Below are 20,861 nucleotides of genomic sequence, written 5' to 3'. Positions count from 1 at the left end.
TGGAGCGGCCCTTACCCTCTCTTCCCTACGCACCCGCCCGCCCGAGTGGACTGGTCGGCGCCCCAGGACCCTAGAATTCTCCCAGGATGCCGCCGCGCTCCCCCGAGCCGCTCCGCGCTGCTCCGTCCCTTCCTTTCCCAGCGCCCTCCTCCAGCCAGGCAGGGCCCTCGCAGCGTCTGTTGGCACACGGAAAGGCTCGAAGTGCAGCTGACTTTAGCCTTTGTCCCTCCTCCTGATTCCTCCGATGCGGTCCAGGACGTCAGCCCCTCTGCGCTATTTTTTACTACCACCCTCTCCCCCAGCACCGCCCCTGGCATGTTTGGGCAAAGCCCCCTTCACTCCGCCTGCGTTGGAGAAATGTTCCGGGTACCCGAAGGAATGATAGGACTGGGGTTGGTCTCTATGACAACTGGAAGAAGGAGGTGGGTTATAAATCCTTCGCCACCTTCCTTGGGTGAAGGAGGGAGTGTGGGAACAGGGAAGTAGGGTTGGCTTTTTGCAGGAGTCTGGTTCCCCTTTCTGTGTAGTGCACTAGGGGACGTAGAAAGATTTGGTCGCCTCCTTGGAGCCTGGGGGGGGGGGGGTGCTTTTTTTTTTTTTTTAACATCTTGCTTTTTTAAAAAAAAAAAAAACATCTTACTGCCTTCTCTTTTGGGGTAAGAACATGGTCACCTCCAGCCCTGAGATCCTGACCTGACACCTACCAAAGGCCCTTCCAAGCACTGCTTTTCCCAGAGGTTACCCAAGCCTGTTATCCCACCTCCCCTCTGTACCTTAAAAGCACTCACTGTCAAATTTAACAGGACTTATCTTGCTTGCTAATTATTTCATAAGTACCTCCCCTGGGAGACTGTAAATATCCTTGGGTGATGGCCCTTATTTTCTTCACCTTTCCTGTAATGACTGCTAGTAGCAGGCTGAACAAGGAAGATGAGCTTTTCTCTTGCTTGTTGAGTCGAACTACTATGCTCACTGCACACTTCCTCCCCTCACTATAGGAAGAACTCTGGAACCCCAATTTCCTAACTCTGGAAATTCCAGTTCCTGCAGGAAGCTACCCCGGATGGATCCTACAGGAACCAAGAACAGCTATAACTGCTCTTCCAAATCTCAGTGCCCAGCATTGCCTATCTTTCTGCCTCCTTTCCCCCCACCACTACACACACAAAAAAAGGTGCTCCTGAATGTGAGGGAGGAAGCTTCTGTCCAAATCTGTGAGCTCCCATAGATCATCCTGAGGAATCAAAGAATCATCTGATGTTGCCAAGATGAACCTCAGCATCAAAACAACACTTAAAATATGTGTATGTAACTTTTTTTACAGTTTACAGAGTGCCTTTACATCTCACTTATTCTGCCCAGCAACATTTGGATGATGAGGCAACCTACCCAGGGGCACACAGTTTTTTCCATTTGATTCAGTGTTTAAGGAAGTATTTTTATGGAATTTTGTTACATAATTATGTAAAATAGTAACATGGCTCCAAAGTTAACAAAGCAAGATATATCCAGAGAAGTGTTGCTTCAATCCTTAAACTCTGTTTCCTTCCTCCCTCTCTCTGTGGTAACCATTTTTAAAATTAGTTCTTGGTCTACCCTTCCATAAAAATAGACAAGAGATTCCCATCTCAACTCTTCTTATTTTTGGTTTTAGTAGTACTCATGGCTAAGAGTTATTACAGGGAAAGGATACAAAGCAAAATTGGCAAAGGGAGACCTGCATGGGGTGAAGTCCGGAGGAAACCAGACCCAAGCTTCCAAGAGTCCTTTCCCAATAGAATCACACAGGATGCCAAGCCTCAACTCAAAGCTTTATGTATTCATTCTTTCTTAAAGATTATATGCTATATTTTTTTCACTTTTTTTAATTTAACAGAACATCATGGAGTTCACTTCGTAGCAGTACATAGGTATTTCTAATTCCTATTTACAACTGCATAGCGCTCCAATTTGGAGATTCCATGGTTTATTAAGACAGTGGTCTGCTGATGGACACCTGGCTAATTTCCAGTCTTTGGCTATTTACAATGTGCCATAATGGTTGGCCTTGTTTGTACATCATTTTTTATTTTTGTCAATGTATCTTTGGCTTAGATTTTTAGAAATGGGATTGCTAGGTCAAAGAATAAATACGTATGTCATTTTACAGGACAGAGCCAAATTTCTTTCCATGGTAGAAAACTTCTAAAATGATGCTCCCAATTATTCCCACTTCCTGTAAATCGCCCCTTGAATGCAATTTACAAAAATTATGAGATGTTGCCCTACCTGGTTGGCTCAGTGGTTAGAGTGTCAGCAGAAGGAATGAAGGGTCTCAGGTTCGATTCCAGTCCAGGGCACATACCTTGGTTGCAGGCTCCAGCCCCGGCCCTGGTCAGGGCATATGCAGGAGGCAACCAGTCGACGTGTCTCTCACATTGATGTTTCTCTTTCCCTCTCTCTCTCTCCCTTCCACTTTGAAAAGCAATGAAAAAAATGTCCTCAGCTGAGGATTAAAAAAAAATTACGAGGTGTCACTTTCAAGGTTAAGTTACAAAAGACTGACTTATGTTTTGCTCTCATGAACTCTCTCTAGTTCTTTCTCTTGCTTGCTCTAACAAAACAAGCTGCCATGTTGTATGCTGCCCTGTGGAGAAGCCCATGTGGTGAACTGAGGGCGGCCTCTGGCCAACAGCCAACAAGGCAGTGAGGCCTGCAGAACAACATTCAGTGAAGAACAGTCAGCAACCATGTGAGTGAGCTTAGAAGCACATCCTTCCCCAGTCAAGCCTTGGGATGACTGCAGCCCCACCAACACTTTGACAGCAGCCTTGTGAGACACCCTGAGCCAGAAATCTTAACCCACAGAAACTGAGATATTAAATGTGTTGGTTTAAGCTATTAAGTTTTGGCATAATTTCTCAGGCAGGATTAGTTAACAGATACACCTCCATAGGAGTTGTGTTATGTATACTCTTTTTTTCAATCCTCACCTGAGGACACTTTTTCCATTCTTTTTCAGAGAGAGAGGAAGGAAGACAGAAACATCAATGTGAAAGAGACACATCAATTTGTTGCCTCCTGCTCATGCCCCAACCTGGATCGAGCCAGAACCAAGGTACGTGCCTTGGCCACAATCAAACCCAGTACCTTAGGTCAACACTCTAACCACTAAGCCAAACCTGCCAGGGCTTATGTATACTTTTTTTTTTTTAATCCTCACCTGAGGATATTTTTTCCATTGCTTTTCAGAGAGGGTGAAAGGGGGAGAGAGAAAGATAGAAACATCGATGTGAGAGACACATCAATTGGTTGCCTCCCGCTTGCACACTGACCAGGGCCGAGGATTTAACCTGCAACCGAGGTGCCTGCCCTTGACCAGAATTGAACCTGGGACCCTTCAGTCCGCAGGCCAACTCTCTAACCATTGAGCCAAACTGGCTAGGGCTTTATGTATGCTCTTAACTGTTAGATGACTGTAGGGAGAGAATAGTACTGATTAATGGATTAAATGATGAGGTCAACTGATGAAGTCAGTCGGCAGTGGTCTTAAGTTGTATTGTGTGGGGCCCTGGTTCTGGCTTTGCCCTGTTCTCCATTTTGTCAATCGTTTGGGTAACTCATGCACATGGTGAAAAAATAATCAGAACCAGAGGGTCCTCAACCAACTGAAACAATAATCAAATTGTTTGGGTTGTTGTGGAAACCAAATTCAACTCAACAGAGACCTATAAGCTTGGCAACAATGCTTTGTGGGACACTAGAGGGAGCTATAGAGGAAGCTGGGGGCCAGAAGGCCCTTCACTCTACTGCTGTGAAAAGGACCTCAAAGAGTGTTCATGGCCCCAAGCCTAGGATGAGATTAAGTCAGGGCTATCAAATGGCACAGAAGTACACAGAGAAAGGCAAGGAATGATGTCTATCAAGCCCCCAGAGAACAGAATTGCAGGAGATGAAGGGCATTTTTACTTATTTGTCTTTCCTCAAAAAAGTCTCCTTAGAAATGCAGTGAGTCAGCACCTACCTTTAACAAGATCCCCAGAAGATTGATGGCTGTCCTGAAGTTTGAGAAACTGGCCTATATTACTATATAGTTTGGAATTTCAATTTTTTACAGCAAGCATATGTTCATTAACATGTTTTAAAGAGAAGACTAGATTATAAGGAAGGTGAAATTCAGAAGGGAGATTGATCCATCTGGACAGAGTGGGAAGGGATAAGGGCACTGAGCCAGCCCAGAAGGTGACAGCCTGCCATGGCCCTGAGAACAGAGGATAATGTCTCCGAATAAAATACTCCCAAGAGTGAAGTCAGGAGGGAAAAGGGGGAGAGGTCCAGAACAAGCACTCCAAATTGAAAGTTCTCTTTATCTTCATGAGCAGGCATCTGGCCATAGTAAATCCTCAAACTGCAGGTTGAATGAAGGAAATGTCAAAGGTGAAAGGTTAACATGGTGGTGCTGTCCGGGCAGACTAAATAGCCATCTCAGATGGGTGAACTAAGAAAAACTAAATTTATTAAAAGGGGGTGGGAGATATCCAAAGGGGAAGGGCTACACAGCACTGAGCCAGAGTATTGGGGCCATGATGGCAGCAAAAAAATACTTGGAACAGTGAAACAAGAAAGCACAGAAGCAGCAGCAGGAGAGTCTAGGCCTGGTGCTTTGGCTCGCTGAGAAGTCAGAGAGAGAAGGGGCCTTGGAGACAGGTTCAGGGGGTAAGCCCCATACGAGCTGCCGCTGCCCATTGTTCCCCTGGTTGCAAGTCTTGTGGGGTTACCTTGGAGGGATGGAGATGCTGCTGGTGTGCTCTCCTAGTGAGAAGTATGCTGGGTCCTTTGTCCTGATGGCATTTAAGTATTTAACTCTTTCTTGCAGGCAGGAATCTTAGGGGAGGTCTCAGGAGGGTTTCAATAGAATATTCACCAGCTTTCCAGGTGTGCTGTTTCAGGGTCATGCTCTCCACTGGTTGGTCCACTGGTTGGTCGGTGCTAGGGCAGGGGGTCATTAGTCAATGTAGCTGGTCCTGAGGCAGCCACAGCACCACTTGTCTGGTTTTGCTGCTTATCTGGGCCTGGAGCTGAAATACAACGGAGGCCTAGAAGTTATCTTTAGGGTGGAAATGCTCAGGAGGTCTAAACAGCATGACCAGAGATATACTAGGGGAGGGGAGGTTCCACTGGGGACAATGTTCTTGTTTTCCCAGTTTTACCCCTTGCTAGGCATCCGGGGCTTCCCACTCTGGTGAATCTTGGTACCCAGGTTTCTGTACCTGGCCCATCTAACAAAAGGGTCTTAAGTTCTAGAAGTAAGAATAGCAGAATTGCTGCAAAAGAGTGTCACTGGACTCACAATTCTAAGGACATCATAACAGCAAATAAAAAAAGTAATTCTTTTAGCAATTACCAGATTCCTTTGGATAGGCCTCTCGACAGACGTTGATTCCCAGCTGCTTGTGATAATGAAAGGATTTTTCTTTCTTCTTATGTTAAGTACAAGAGAATTGATTAAATAAAAGACAGAGTCTGATTACTAGGAAATCAGTGATTCAGATGGCAAGGCAATGGCACCTGGGGAAGGAGGAGGAGGTACAGAAGGAGAAGGAAGCAGTGCGGTGTCCATCTGTGCCAAGGACACTCAAGGGCTTTGGAAGAGGGAGGATTTGACATCACCTGGTCCAGCCTCAGGGTTTGTGGGTTCAGGAGGGTAAGGGATGCCAGGAGTTGGTTGTTGACACAGAACCAGAACCCAGGGCTTCCTCCACTTCTTCACCTTTCCCGCCCCCTCCTATATTTCTCTCCCCACTTCCACCCTTCATGCCACTCCTCCAGTTTCTGAGTACCTTTTTCAGTATGTATATTTTACTTTAATAAAACGATGTGGGTTTAGGAAGGGGCATTATTATTATTTTTTTTAATGTTTTTATTGATTCAGGGAGAGGGAGAGAGAGATAGAAACATCAATGATGAGAGTCACTGATCGGCTGCCTACTACTGGGGATCGAGCCCACAACCTGGGTCTATGCCTCAACCAGGAATTGAACCAGTGACCTCCTGGATCATAGGCCGATACTCAACTGCTGAGCCACACCGGCCAGGCCAAGGGGCATTATTTTTTGTTTTTGTTGCTGTTGGGGGTTTTTTTTACAGAAACTGCATTGAGTAAGTAGAAGGAAGGTATTGTCAAGAGGAAGGGAGAGAGAGAAACATCAATCTATTGGATACCTGCAACCCGGGCATGTGCCCTTAATGCTGGTAGATAAATTCCCATCATTTGGGGGAGAAGTTCTTGGCGCGCTGCTGAAAGTATTTTCAGGAGCCCCCAAGGGAAATGGAACATGGAAGAAGGCTGTGTTGGCGTGGGGTTACATTTCTCGGGTTGCAGTGTCCCATTTCCCCCAAGCCAGCCTTGAAAGGGGGGCAGCTGGGAGTTCAGCGAAGTCAGTAGAGCCAGTGTCCAGAATTCCCATTCCATGTTGTAGCTGGGTGTGGTATAGTGTTCAGGCCATATTAAAGTCCATTAGTCCAAGTGTGGAGCCCAACATGGCTGTGCACCATGCTTGCACCAGGGAGCACAGCCCCCCTGCATCAGGAGTCCCAAGAGGGCATGTGTGTGTGTGTGTGTGTGAGAGAGAGAGAGAGAGAGAGCACGCAGGTGCGCACACGAGAGCGCATGCACTTCCTTTGGAAGTTTTTATATTTAGATTTGTGCGCTTGCAGTGGCCACACCCATCCTGGCCACTGACTCGTTTTCAAGTGTGACTGACCCAAAATTAGTCTCCCACGTCACTCAGACCTTACTGGGCCTGGGTGTAAATTGCCTTTGTCCAGTCCCTTCCCCCATCAAAGAGCAGGGAACAGATTGGAATGTTAAATGCAGCTTTTTGGCAAAGTTGAACAAATAGCATGCTATACTATTTGGTCTCCCCTCCACTCCTTGCCTGTTAAATAACGTTATTACAACAGTGTATCAGGAATCTAAGCAGCAACATTTTGGTGCTCTGGACAATGTTCAAACAAGTCACACCCTGCCAGGGCAAACCTGGAAAGAATTTTTATGAGTTTATTTGAACCAAACTGACGACAGAATCTCAAGGGATTGAGCCACACTGGCCGGGGCCATACATATTGCTTATATTTTTGTGCGTTTGAAAGTTTTCCGTAACAAAAAATGTTTCTTAAAAGCAGCTATGAATAATCCAAGGCCTGGCAGGTAAAACACAACTTCCTGATCTCTGACTAGAAATTCCCATAAATGCAATTAAACCTGAGCACATCCAGAAGGGAAGGTGAGGGCATGGCATTGGTCTGTGTTCAGTAAATCACCAAGCAGGATCCGAAGGTGTTTTCCAGGGAGAGAGCAGCAGTGACCACTCTTGAGCTTTGAGAGAAATGTTTCAGCAGGAGAACGTGGTACCTTATATGCTTGTACTTTGGCAGTTCTTCCTCTTACCAAGTTTTTGACCGAAGGAGACGATAATGCAGCTGATTAAGAGGCCCCTATAAACAGAGGCAACACTGGCTGGAGAAAAAGATGTCATGGGGAGAGCAAGGGGATTTGTTCCTTTATTGGGATTGTGACGATCCTCATGAATGACAATCCTAAAGTACGCAGTACTCTTTTTGCTGTGTTTATTTGTGCTGGTTCATCGTGAGAAGCTGCCTTGCTGTTCCTGGGAGATGCCGGATTTTTTATTACTGATGTTTGGAGTAGATGTTGGTCTGTGATTGGTGGAATGCACACATGCTGGCCCTTCTTGGTAGCACTGGTTTGTTTCCATGCCAGAGTCTGTGTGAGTGGTTGTGCATGCACCACTGGGTGCTCTCCAGGGGACTCTCAATCACAGGATTTCATAGGTTGTCACTGTCACACTTTTGCATTTTTTTACATCAGCGATTTTTTTTAAGTGATGTTTTTTATTTTATTTTTATTTTTTAAATATATCTTTATTGACTTCAGAGAGAGGAAGGGAGATGGAGAGAGAGAAACATCAGCGATGAGAGAGTCCTCATTGATCTGCTGCCTCCTGCACGCCCCTGATGAGGGATCGGGCCTGCAACCCTGCATGTGCCCTGACGGGGAATCGAACCTCAATTTCCTGGATCCTAGGTCAATACTCAACCACTGAGCCACGCCCGGCCCAGCTACATCAGTGATTTTTTATATTAAAAGGTTGAGCCAAAAAAATAATAAACAGCATTCTTTGAGACTTCATATTACTTTCTTGAGATACTTTTTTCCAAAGATACCCTGGGATAGGAACACATTAAAACTAGTACTTATGAATGAATTGTTCACTGATCTGTGTACCTGGGAGGGAGGGGGAAGCACAGGGGACAGGTTAAGAGTAAGGATGTGGGGAGTGGTACAGAGAGCTTGAGTACGAACTCTTCTGGTTTCAGGGTACAGGTTGTTGGGCTTTGAGTGAGGGCTGAAGAGAAGTTCAGAGGTAGAGGTAGAGGTCATTAAAGGTAGAGGTTGCTGAAGTCCCTTAGGGCAGTGCAAAGAAAGACTGTAGCAGCCAGAGCAGGGTGCAGAACTCTGAAGGCTGACAGCACCTCCCATGTTTCCCCAGGACTTTAGTCCCTGTTCCTTGCAGAGCCCAAAAATGGAATCAGTTTCCAAGGGCTCCTTGCCTGCCCTTTGTCCTACGATGGCACCTGAAAAGAACCCACAAGGATACTCCAATTCATCTGGCTTCTGGGGGGCACCCCAGCCTCCACCCTGCACAGCTGCCTCAGTGGACGTGCCTTTTCCCCCACTCCCTAACAATTCCCCAATGCACAGGAGAAAGTAAGGGGAAAATATAAAGGGGGGGGAGGCAGTAGGGTCTGAGTCTGCCTCTAAAGATGTAGCCAAGTGCTCCAGCCCCTCCAATTTGAACAGTGATAGCAACATGCTTCCCACCCTTAGTAAATGTCAGGAACCATTCTAAGATTTATTTAAACTCATTTAATCCTCACAACAACACTAGGAGAAAGATTGATAGATAGATGATAGATAGATATAGATAGATAGATGATAGATAGATAGATAGATAGATAGATAGATAGATAGATAGATAGATAGATAGATAGATAGATAGATAGATGATAGATAGATAGATGGTAGACAGATAGATGATAGGTAGATAGATGATAGATACACACACACACACAATTTTTTTTTTTTACTACTCATCCCTTTCGCAGCTAAGAAAGCAGGCACAGAGGTTAACACCTTGCCCCAAAGCACAGAGAGGCAGAGCGGGATTCTGGCCTAGGCCTACAATACACCGCAGAGCTGCACCCTTACCCACTGGGCATTCTGCCTCTCCTGCCCTCATCTCTACCAGGGTGGGCAGGAGAGAGCTGGGAGCAGCATTTAGCGGCCACCTGCCCTGGGCCAGGCACTTGACAAACACCTGTATGCTTCAATCTCATTAGAACCCAGAGAAGGGTGAGCCATGATACTCATAGTCCATATGGGGAAGCAAGGCCAGAGAAGTGTGATCATCTATCTGCTCAGGCCACACAGCCCAGGAAGAGGTGAGCTGATATCCAAACTTCGGCCTGAGCTCTTCCCTGAAGGTCCCCTCCCCAACCCAAAGGGCCCCTTCCCAACCAGCATGGGGACTGGGAGAAAGGGAAAGAGAAGGGGGTGAGGAGACTGGAAAGGGGCCTTCCCAGGGGTCCACAGGAACCTCCAGACCTCCTCCCCACCCTTGCCTGGCATGGGTAGAAGACCCAAGGGGCAGAGGACCAGAAGCAGCTCCAGGGTCTCATTGCTCTCAAGGGCAATGGCCTCAGGCTGAGCTGCTGTGGCTCCTCCTACCTGTACATCTGCTGTCAGCTGCCATGGACCATGGCAGGATGGGGAAGGGGGTGGGGTGTTGCCAACCCCCTGCACTCTTCAGCAGTACCCGATCCATGGGCTTGGGCAAACAGAGATAAAGCCTGGATGCAGGCCTCCTCCAGCAGACAAGAGCAACAACCCAGATTGCTGGGTGGCAGGTCTGGAGGGCACGGGGCAGCTCACAGCCCAGAAAACCAAGGATGGTAAGGGAGCTGCAGAGCATACCAGCTGAGACAGAAATGCTGCCTCCCAGGATTCAGTCGGCAATGGCACAGCCTCCACCCAAGGCTGTGGCTCCCTCTGACCCAGCATCTGCCAGTGCCAAAAAAGGGACAAGGTGAGGGGGACCAGCTCCATGGCTCAGGCTACATGTACAGATGGGAAGGGAGCAGACACATGGCAGGGAAGGCAGAGGGGCTTCACTGGAGTAGGCGCCGCCGGTACAGCACAGCCAGGAGTGTGGCCAGGAGTGCCGCGGCAGTAGCCGCCCCAAGCCAAGGAACCCACAGGGCCCTATCAACACACTGCACCTCTTCTTCCTGGAGCTGGGGGGCAGTTTGCAGCCCAGGGTTGCCTGCCAGGAGGTCAGCACTGGGACCCTCCACTACATGGATCCTATGGCTGTCCCCTGACATGTATTCATTCTCCTCTGGGGTGTTGTCAGGTCCTGCGTCCAAGCTGCTGCTGTAGCTGATGGCAAGGTCTGCGGAGCAGCCGGAGAATGGCTGGCCGTCTATCTTGGAAGACAGCCCACCTGGCTTGCTCAGCTCCAGCCCTGAGCCCCAGCTGTTGGAGTTGCTGTCTGCATAGGGTGAGCTGCCTCCAGCAGAGGCACCGGTGAGCGCTGGAGACACTGAAGTCTCCTGGTAAAAAATAAATTAAATAAATAATAAATAAACAAACAAACAAGAGGATGGAAGGGACTGGGGATGGCAGGGGGACAAGCCAGGTTGGGCGGCCCCATTCCTAGGTCAGGGCATGAACTAGCACCCCAACCTTGTAATTCCCAGCCCATTGTGCCCATGAGACCACCCTCCCTTGGGGAGTCAGTCAACCCACTCATAGAGCAGAAAGGCACTAGAGGGGAGGAGAGCCAGGCCCTGCAGCAGCATCAGTGGTGACATCCTCCAGGGCAGCCCTGTCCTTATTCACTGGCCTGCTTGTGAATTTAACCCCACCCCTAGGAACCCTTGGTGGTGTGTGGCACCATCCTGCATCAACATTCAGCCTGGGCCTAAGGGCCATGGAATGGCCGACTACAGGGCCAGAGGCCTGGCCATGCACCCAAGAGGCCCCATGGGCTTGGTTCCTCTGGGCAGACAGCAGCAGTAGGGTGATGTATGCAGGCTTGGAGGAGCAGCTATAGGGGGCTGCTGGGTCAGAGCAGCTGCCCAGGCTGGCTGGGCTGGAACTGCTGTCTGTAAAACCCTGCATGGAGGAGCAGAGCAAAGTGTCGAGGCAGACAGGCCATCCTGCTCTCTCCCTCACCATTACCTCTTTTGAAAAATGGAATTACCAAGCTTACCAGGGAGCTGTGAGATCTAAATAGATTAATACATGTGACCAGTGGGGGTGGCCCACCATGCCTTACTCTCCTGAGACATCCACACTTAGAAGCTCTAATGATTATTATTACTCTAAAGGACATAGTGTGGGGTCTGGATGAGGCAACTTCTCAGCTGTCCCTATCCCCTCAGAAGCAGGCTCTGGACCAGCCCAAGCTGGAGACAGAATGGAGACTGGCAAGGGTCCAAGGACAGAGGGTCCTAGGAGGGGTGAGGACTCACCTCTGCGGGTCTGTTGCTACTCCTGATGATGGATGCTGTGTTGGCAGGCACCTTGCTGGGCACCAAGCTTGTGGGCATCCTGTGTTCAGGCACCAAGCCAGTAGGTACCTTGGGTGGCACCGTGCCAGCACGTGTTGAGTTGATAGGCAATTTGGATGGTGCTAGACTGGTGGGCACATTAGTGGACATTTTACCAGGGGTCTTTGAGCTGGTGGGCAACTTGGAAGGCACTGTGTTGGTAAATGCTGAGTGGAGGGGCACCTTGGAAGGTGCTATGCTGGTAGTCACAGAGTTGGTGGGCACTACTACCCCACTGGAGCAGATGGTAGCCTCAGCATGGTCATTAACACCCCCTGCAGAGGAGGAGGAGGTGCCAGTAGACAGAGCTGACATTGGAGGTCCAGGCAAGCGGCTTGCCCTGGGGGTGGAACGGGCCAGGGGCTGGAAGGAGACAGTTGGAGATACAGGCCCACGGGGTGATGTATGGCCGGAGACCATCCCTGGAGGTAGCAAAACAAAAGGGGAAACAAACCCACAGGTGGGCTGGGATCAGAAGGCTAGAAAAGGGTCCCTCTGCCCAAGCTCAACCCATCTCTACGGCATCAAGGCCTCCCTGCTTCCTACCCAGTACCTTTGGTCACTGCCCCCAGGCCTGAAGTCCCAACAGCTGCAGGTACATCCCTGGCCCTGTGTATTCTGTCCTTGACCTATGGCACTGAGTCTGTTCTCTCGTAAGAGTGAAATGGTCCATCACTCCAACAGCCTCTAGGAGCTTGAATATCATTAATTATCCACTCTTTTTCTTCTTCTGCCTGAGACATCCCCCTTTCCTCTGGTGTCTGCCTTTTCCATCTTCTCCTTAGCCTGGTGGAATCCTGGATGCTCCTCCCACTGCCATCTTTTCTCCCCACCCCACGCCCAACAGGAACAATCCTGGACGAAGGCTAGGGGCAGCAGGGTGGCTCAAGCAGAAGAGCTCATACCAGTCACGTGGTCCCAGAGGCCCAGCCAACCCCCAGAGCATGCAAATCTCCTAGGAGGCCTAAGGGCTTGAGATTGGGGGGGTGCAGGCACAAAGCCACCCCTGGGAGGCGGGCGTGCTCTGGGGGAAGCAAGAGGGAGCAGGTGGTGATCATCCGTAAGGCGGTTATATCAGAATTTTCCATGGAACTCTGAGAATGCACACACCAGGCCTAACAAAGGCCAGGAGTGATTCTGATGTGCCCCCCACCCCAAATATACCACCACAGAATCTTATGGGACCTGTCTACACATGACTGAAATCCAAGTGCCCTTTGCCTCTCTCAAGTCCACAGCAGCATTTCCTGAAAGGTACTGTAGGGCAAGCTGACACTACAAAATGCAAATGGATGCTTGGCGCACAATTTTGAGGTGACAGGAGTATAAGGCACTAAGATGGCTTCTCTAAGCCTTACTTGTGGGCCTTGTGGCTGTCCCAGGGGCACCGAGGGCTGGCTGAGCACCAGTGTCATGTGGAACACAGTTTGGGAAACAGTAGTGCAGAGAGATGCCAGCCTGGCAGTTCAGAGTGGGCAGCTCTATATTCCTAAGGGGGAGCACTGAGGTCTGGTGTGGGGATCCAGGCCCTTGGCTGATGAAGACCATACCTCCTCTGGGGCTGGGAAGTTTTAGTGATTTGCTGGGAGCTAGAGTCGGTTTTAGAGCAGGGTAGTATCCAAGGGCTCCCCTCCCAACAGCAGGCCCAGCCCTGTACTCTTCCCTTCTGCACTATCCTCCAGGTGCTGGCAGATCCCTTATAGAGTCCCTTTGGTAGAGTGCAGAAGTGGCCCTAATTCTCTTCTCCTTCCTGTACCCACGCCCTCAGCAATGTGACTTTGTCAGTCCTCTCATCTAAGGATGGAGTGTTTCCCTACTCCTTGACTCTGGGATGCCCCTGTGACTTGCTCTGGCCCACTGAATGAGGCAGGAGGAACACTGTGCCAGTTTTGAGCCTATGCCCCAGGAGCCCTCTTTCTCAGAACTCTGCTCAGCTGCCATAAAACAGGCTTGTTGCTGGAGGATGAGAGCCGCATGGAAGAGAACCAAGGTGCCCCAGACAACAGCCACAAGCAGAGCTTATGTGTACACTAGTGTGTGTACACTAGTGTGTGTACAAGAGGAAATTCTGCCAAAATCTGAACCAGCTGTACCAGCCCAAGTTGCTGACCCACAGAATCATGAACTAAATAAAAAGTTATATTTTAACACCTTGCTGATCAGCTGTTTCAAGCCAGAACTTGCCTGTGCAGCCAGCTACTTTTCTGCATTTGAATATTAAATGAAAGCATCTAATAAACTTTAATGTACTTTATCTTGTCATATCTTATATTTATATTACCATACATTGAAATTAAACGTATTGCATATATTTTAATATTTTTACATATTTTATTGAATTTTTATATTTAATAATTTTTTTAGTGTGATATATTGTATAACATGTACCTACATGCAATGGTACTAAACAAGTTTTACATACATATCGTGTTTCACTACGCTTTCCCTTAGAAGAACATACTTTACACGCCCTAGTGGGATGTTTTTTACCACTGGTTACTATTTTTTGTAAAACATGATCTTTTAATTTTCCTGATAATCTGAATGGCCAATCTTTATTTGGAGGTCTTCTAGACATAATGGAAGAGGTGCTAGGTTGTGTGCTGCATTCGGCTGAATTTTCTGTAATCCACTTTCTAGCAATTTCGAGTAGAAAATTTTTGTACCTCATTTTTTTTTTTATTATTGTAGCAATAAATTTTAAACGCATTGAAAAAGGCACAATTTATTAAAAAGAAACCTACTTTTTTATACCATTTGATACTTTTGCGCAAGATACTGCTATATGCCAAATATTGATCTGCTCTATCGACTCCCTTCATGTATCTGTTGTAATCTACTATACACACAGGTTTCGTGATGTTACGTGTGGATATCGTAGAGGCATCATGAATGGTAGATATGATACGTACTGGCCTTTTATCTTTCCATGCGAGGAGGAGAATGGGACCTTTCCACAAAAATGTCGTTTCTCCTCTCTGAAGGCTCTTTGACTTTTCTTTTAGTAGTTCCAGCAGCCCATGGCTCTCCCTCATTGCTCCACAGACCAGTGTCTTGTTCTTCAATAGCAGTTCAGCTGTAGACATGCTGTTGTGATTATCTTGGTAAATATGATGCCAAGAACCAAGAAAAGGCCGTAAGATGGATAATACAGTCTGTTGTGACTTTTTGCCCTCACCCGTATATATCTCAAAGTTGCAAATATAGCCACTCTCACTCTCAGAAAGCATCCTTACTAAAATTCCATATTTTATTACTTTTGCCAGATTATACATCTTGAATCTGATGGGTCCTCTCCATGGGATCACTGCTTCATCAAGTGATAGCTGCTGTTTTGGTATATATAAAGATTTAAATTTTGAGATAAAGTGATCCAAAAGAGGTCTGACTTTGTAAAGACGGTTTGTGTTACATGTTATTTGTGAATTATCATTCAGATGAAAGAATGTATTTGCTCGAACCTCTTTCTAATCATAGTTTTTGAAAATATGGGTGATTCAAGTAAAGGATCAGTTGACCAGTAATCTGTCCATTCTGGCTTCTTCGTTAGTCCCATCAATATAATTAAGCCAAGAAACTTCTTTATATCCATATAAGTAACATCCGTCCATGGTGAAGTTTTAGCAGAGGTTTTACGGTATTTTTTCACTTGGTGATGGTATAAATTGGTTTGAGAAGTAATGAGATTGAAAAAATCCTCATCAAAAAATAAATTGATTACTTCACTTATACTTTGTGGGTCTTCAAATTGAACAGTTACACCTGAAATATTTTTATAATCCTCCAAGGCTGGTAAAATGTCTTTTTCTGCCCATTCTTCTTCAGAATCACTTTCACTGTTGGATACTATCACATTTCTCTTTTGCCTTCGTGATGGTCTAATGTCAGATTCATTACTATCTTCCAACAAAGTACTATTTTCCAGCTGACTACCAAAGTCACTCGGCCAGTCAGACAAAGTGTCTGCACATAAGTCGCTCAAATGTTCTTCTCTGCCGCCACACGTCTTTTTAAACACTTTTGTCATAATGAAAGATGGATGGAAATAATTAGATGTATTGCTCATCACATCTCTGGAAATACTGACTGATGAGCTGAGGAAAAGGCGCACACAATGAGGAAAACTAGAGATAGCTGAAATAGGTGCCGAGCAGTGAAGTGCAAACACGAATTATCTCGTGACCAGTCAACGACATTTGGGAATGGAAACACAGGGTAACTCATGACCGGTCAGCAAGGTGTTAAGCTATTAAATTTTGGGGACTGTTTGTTATATAGCAAATGATAACCAATATACCTTCTACAGAATTGGGTTTCTCCCTGGGATAAACTCCCTTTATTCCCACCCTTGCGTCTTGTCCAAGGAAGCCAGAGGGGCAACTCTAACCCTCACCCTCACTTAGAAGTCAGAAAGGCCCTATAATTCCAGATTCTACACATACCTGTTGTGTGGGTACTGCCCAGTTCTACATCCTGCTTCTGAGGTCCACTGGAGGGCAGAGGGCTGAGGACTGCCATGTCAGAGGAAGGCTCCAGGGGGCCACTGGGCCTCTTCAGGTCAGCCCCAGAACTGGCTGTCTGTGGGACCTTCTTTGAACTCTGCAAGAGGCAAAATGTGAACAAGTTAGTTGTTTCTCCCAGGAACTAGCAAAGGACAGCTTATGCTGTGGAGCAACTCCTGCAGACCTCAGCCCATACCACAAAGCACAGGAAACAAGAAAGCAACTGCCTTGGCTTTAGTCATTGCCAGACCCTCTATCTATAGGTGACTTTAAAACCACCTCCTAGAAAACACATATACCATCCCCTAGGGAGTCCCTATCTTATCTGTCTGGTCTTGGAGAAAGGTCCCCCTCTGTAGAGCCACTGCACAGACCCCTTTCTTGGGTTTCAAGTCCACAGTTTGGTGTCTCCAGGACACCCATTGCCCATTCATCATATCCCACTAGAATCAGTCATCTTTCCCCCAAACTTCACTTTATTGGCAATAATTACAGCTCCACCATCCACCCACTACCCCATCACCTCCTTCTCCCTCACTCCCCCTCATGTGGTCAACCCCTGGTCTCTCAACATCTCACATGCACCACTTCAAAGACCTCAAACTGTGACCTCACAGCTGGTTGATGAGAGGACAGGGGCTGCCACAGAATGAAGCCTTGGTCAACAGTCTGGAAGCTGATCTGAGGCAGACACCCACCAGGGGAACCCTGGGGTTCTAAGCAGAGATTAGGCACAATTTGTGGGGCGTAGAAGAGGGCTTCTGGAAGGCTGGGTGAGCAGAAGTAGGCAGACAGTAACACAAAAGCAGGGGCAGAAGGTAGACGGTGAGGACACACCTCTCCCATGGAAGCGGGCAGCTGGGTGTCCTGGACAGGCATGGGGTAACTTTGCTCCTCGTCGCTGTAGCTTTTGTGGGAGGCACTGGGGGCCACAGCAGGTGTGGAGGGCCCTGGAGCCTCAGCAGAAACTGACGGTGGCTCCAGTGGGGCTGGTGGGCGTCTCTGGTTCACTGCAGGACAAAGATATAGTGATGTCAAGGAGGAATCGGGGGTGTTCTCAGTGACAGGAGAGGCCTGGGTGCTCTTGGACCCCCAGGACCATGGCTGTCTAAACTCCCACAGCTCCAAAAGCTATCCTGATATGAGATGCACTCCTCAGAGGAGACAAGCTTCACTGAGTGGGGGGCAGAAGTGGAAGGGGGGCAGGAGTTGGGGAAGACAAGAGGAGGAAGGTGGAGCAGGATGGGAAGGGAAAGTGTGGGGTGTCTCCCTGGCCTCTCACTGGCCAGACTGGGTCAGCAGCCACCACTTCTCTGTCCCCAGGCATTCTGGGACCCAGTGGCTTTCTCCTCCTGTGGGTGGTTGTCACCACCAACTGGCCCCTGAACCTGATGCTGCCTTCTCCTCAGCCCCTCCCTTTTGCCCCCATCACCTACCCCTGGCCCCACCACAGCCCTCTGTATTCAGGGAATCACCATTAATCTCCACAAATAAAGAGACAAGTTGGGAGGGGGAGGGGAGGGGAGGGGAGGGGAGGGGAGGGGAGGGGAGGGGAGGGGAGGGGAGGGGAGGGGAGGGCAGGGCAGGGCAGGGGAGGGCAGGGCAGGGCAGGGCAGGGCAGGGCAGGGCAGGGCAGGGCAGGGCAGGGGAGGGGAGGGGAGGGGAGGGGAGGGGAGGGGAGGGGAGGGGAGGGCGTAGAGAAAAATGATAGAAGACAAGCAGGGAGATGCTGTAAGGCTATAAATCTAGGCAGGGCTTCAAGAATGGTCTCTAGTATGAAATATAAATAGAGCTGGCTTTTGTTTTCCTCCCTTTCTGGTTCCTCAGACCATGACCTCACAAACCGCCCTGGGGGCTTTTGGCCTGGCAGGGAGTATGGAGGGGAGCTGAGGGGTAACTGGGTGGAGAACCCAGAAGGCTCTAAGGGAAACCAGGGGATGGGAAGAGATGAGGGGAAAGGAAAGAAGAAATCCATGACAGAGAAAGAGGAGACAGTAAAGGGAGGAAAAGAGGAGAGAGGAAGGTAGAGAGAGAAGGTGAACAGAGGGAGAGGAGATAGGACAGGGAAATGCAGGGTGGAAGGCAAATATCACAGCCACAAAGATGAGAGGAGGTTCCATTTGCTGAACACAGGGAGGTGCTCAGCTCCACCTAAGCACTCGACATGCTGACATCCCATGGTATCCACCACAGCCCCATGAGGTAGGTGTTGTCATTAGCCCTGTTTTATAGAGAAGACCGAGGCTCAGAGCAATTAAGGGACTTGGCCAAAGGGACACGGCTAATAAGTAGCTAAGCTGGGATCTAAACCCAGGTTTGTCTACTGCCCAAGAGTGATGGGAGGGACAGTGACAGAGGAAGGGAGGAGATACAGGGGTAAGAAGACTGGGAGAGTAGAGGGCAGGAGAATAGACAGGGGCTCCAACAGGAGGGCCAGGGCAGGAGGCTTACAGGGTAAGTTGCTCTGATAGACCTGGTCCACTTCGTCAGCAAGATCAGACAGCTCACAGGCCCTCAGTGCCCGGATAAGAGACTCCACCCAGCCACTCCGCCGCTGAAGGCTGTTGAAGAGTTCCCAAATGGTGTTCCGGTTCCCCCTGTTATCGTAGTGGGCTCGCAGTAGGTCCTGGAAGACATGGCCCATGGCCCTGCTCAAGGCAGGTGGTCCTGGCCCCTTTGCCCCTTTCCCACTCCAGAGGGGACAGCTGCAGAGAGGGGCACCACGCAGGCACAAGAAGGAGGCAGATATCTGAAACTGGGTCAGAGCCCAGGGCAAGGCTAAGGTCTGAGCTCAAGTTTAAAGGCAGCTACCAGAAAAGAGGCTCTTACTGTGTACCATGCTCTCTAGCTCAGGGCTTTGCGTGAATTATCTTATTTAATGCAATTATTTCTACTCTGCTGATGAGGAAGCTGAGGCTTCACAGAAGTAAGGCAGCAAAGATCCTACGCAGTGGGGCAGGAATCTGAACCCAGTTAGTCTGATGCCAAAGCCTGGGGTTTGTTTATACAGCCTCCAAGGCAAAAGGGTTTGATTAGCAGAGGAGGAAAATTGTGTGTAGGAAACAGCAGATGAAGAAGGGCATAATGGGAAAGAGAGGAGGCTAACAGTAAGAACCAGGGAAGGTGAGGGACTGGGGAGATTTAAAGACGATGAAGCAGCTGCAGAGTTTTAAATCCACATGAATTCCCACATACAAACAAGCAACCAGATAGCAGAAACAAAAACCCATAGAAAATATTTACTGAAGAACAGGAGACGGGGTATACCCACAAATCCCAAAATACAAGGGGGACGGGCCAAAACCCATCAGCCACAGACTGGTGCTACCAGCATCTGTGGGGAGGAAGCGGAGAAGAGGGGAGGTTGAATCTAAGAACAGTAAAAACTGGGAAGGGTTTGGCCCACTTCATTAGGGGCCTACAGCAGATTCTGAGGAGGCTAGAGTGGTCTGGCACTCATGAACTTTCAAAACTGAGCCCTGGGCTCCATTCCAGAACAGGGTCCCACAAGGGGAATGGAATAAAAACTAAACCAGAACAGACTCGCAGGCGTGGCTCAGAGGTTGAGCATCGACCTATGATCCAGGAAATTAAGGTTCGATTCCGGGTCAGGACGCCTTCCCCAGTTGCAGGGTCAATTCCCAGTGGGGAGCAAGGGGGTGTGCAAGAGACAGCCCATCAATGATGTCTCATCATTGATGTTTCTCTCTCTCTCCCTCTCCCTTCCTCTCTCTGAAATCAACAAAGATATATTAAAAGAAAGAAAAGGGGGGGGGAGGGCTAAGCCAGACAAGGATGAGAGATGAAGAAAGACAGTTCTGATAAAAGTGGGTGTGGGGCCCAGAGCCTGGAAATTTCAGGCAGCCACAGCCATACTGCTGTATTGTTGAGCACTACACCAAAACGACACCAGAGGGAGCAGAAAAGGAGGAAAGGACACTGAACGACAAGTCAAGCTGAAAGTTAGAAAAGGGACAAGGAAGTGGGTTACACTGGGAAGGAAGGAGTTGCCTCTGGCTTGAGTGAAACTATGAATTCCACAGCCCTGCCCCCAGTCTGGCTGCTGCCGCCCCTGGCTCACCTGGTCACTTGTGGTGAGGCAAGACAAGTAAGGCAGAATCTCCAGAACATGAACATGGTAAAAATTGCGGTAATGGTGGCGGATATACTCGTAAGTCTTCTCCTCAGCAAACGTCATCCCTCTCTGGGTTCTGAAGTGATGGAGGGCTCTAGCTCAATGGACTGAGGAAAAAAGACTGGAAGAAAACAGACTGCACATGACAACCAGACTGGAAGAGGGATTGGACAAAAGGCAATTCTTCCTTTCTCAACTCTGGAATTGTGGCTTTTCTTTTCAATCATCCTATTTTATTGTTGCCTGTGTCCCAGAGGCCCTCAAGGAATTTGCTTAAAAACAAATTGATGACCAAAAAGAATCAGATCCAGAAGATCTAGGGTCCATTTTTGCCCTGCAAGTTGGTCAAGGGGAGGGTCTGGCTCCTCGCCATCATCCCCAAGTCTGTGTGTGCCCCTAGCAGCTGATAGCAGGAGGGCTCCACCTAGAAGTGCTGCTTCTTTGAGGTATACTGGGAGAAAAAGCAGCAGCAGCCCAACATGATAATAATAGGACCCATCCTACTAGAAAGGTAAAGAAAATGCAGTATTAAGAAGGGGGCTTGCTAG

At 48.4% G+C, this 20,861-nt stretch overlaps 1 protein-coding gene across 3 annotated transcripts in view; it reads right to left on the bottom strand.

The window, feature by feature from the left end:
• Positions 1–7,015: 7,015 nt before the first annotated feature.
• Positions 7,016–20,861, bottom strand: part of MAVS (mitochondrial antiviral signaling protein) — a 30,217-nt gene continuing 16,371 nt past the window's right edge. For 2 of the 3 annotated variants that reach the window (XM_087818849.1, XM_087818848.1), the window contains exons 2-7: positions 20,260–20,434; positions 18,630–18,804; positions 17,016–17,188; positions 16,119–16,275; positions 11,599–12,098; positions 7,016–10,674 (exon numbers count right to left, since the gene is read on the bottom strand). In XM_087818849.1, the coding sequence (XP_087674975.1) occupies positions 10,231–10,674; positions 11,599–12,098; positions 16,119–16,275; positions 17,016–17,188; positions 18,630–18,804; positions 20,260–20,376 (1,566 nt within the window). In that variant the 5' untranslated portion in view covers positions 20,377–20,434 and the 3' untranslated portion in view covers positions 7,016–10,230. The remainder of the gene's footprint in view (positions 10,675–11,598; positions 12,099–16,118; positions 16,276–17,015; positions 17,189–18,629; positions 18,805–20,259; positions 20,435–20,861) is intronic. The other variant, XM_016212068.2, reaches the window with a different exon arrangement.

Source organism: Miniopterus natalensis, chromosome 7 (assembly GCF_054644295.1).
Source record: "Miniopterus natalensis isolate mMinNat1 chromosome 7, mMinNat1.hap1, whole genome shotgun sequence".
In the NCBI taxonomy this organism is placed as follows: Eukaryota; Metazoa; Chordata; class Mammalia; order Chiroptera; family Miniopteridae; genus Miniopterus; species Miniopterus natalensis.
This window is presented reverse-complemented; position numbering and strand designations above follow the sequence as displayed.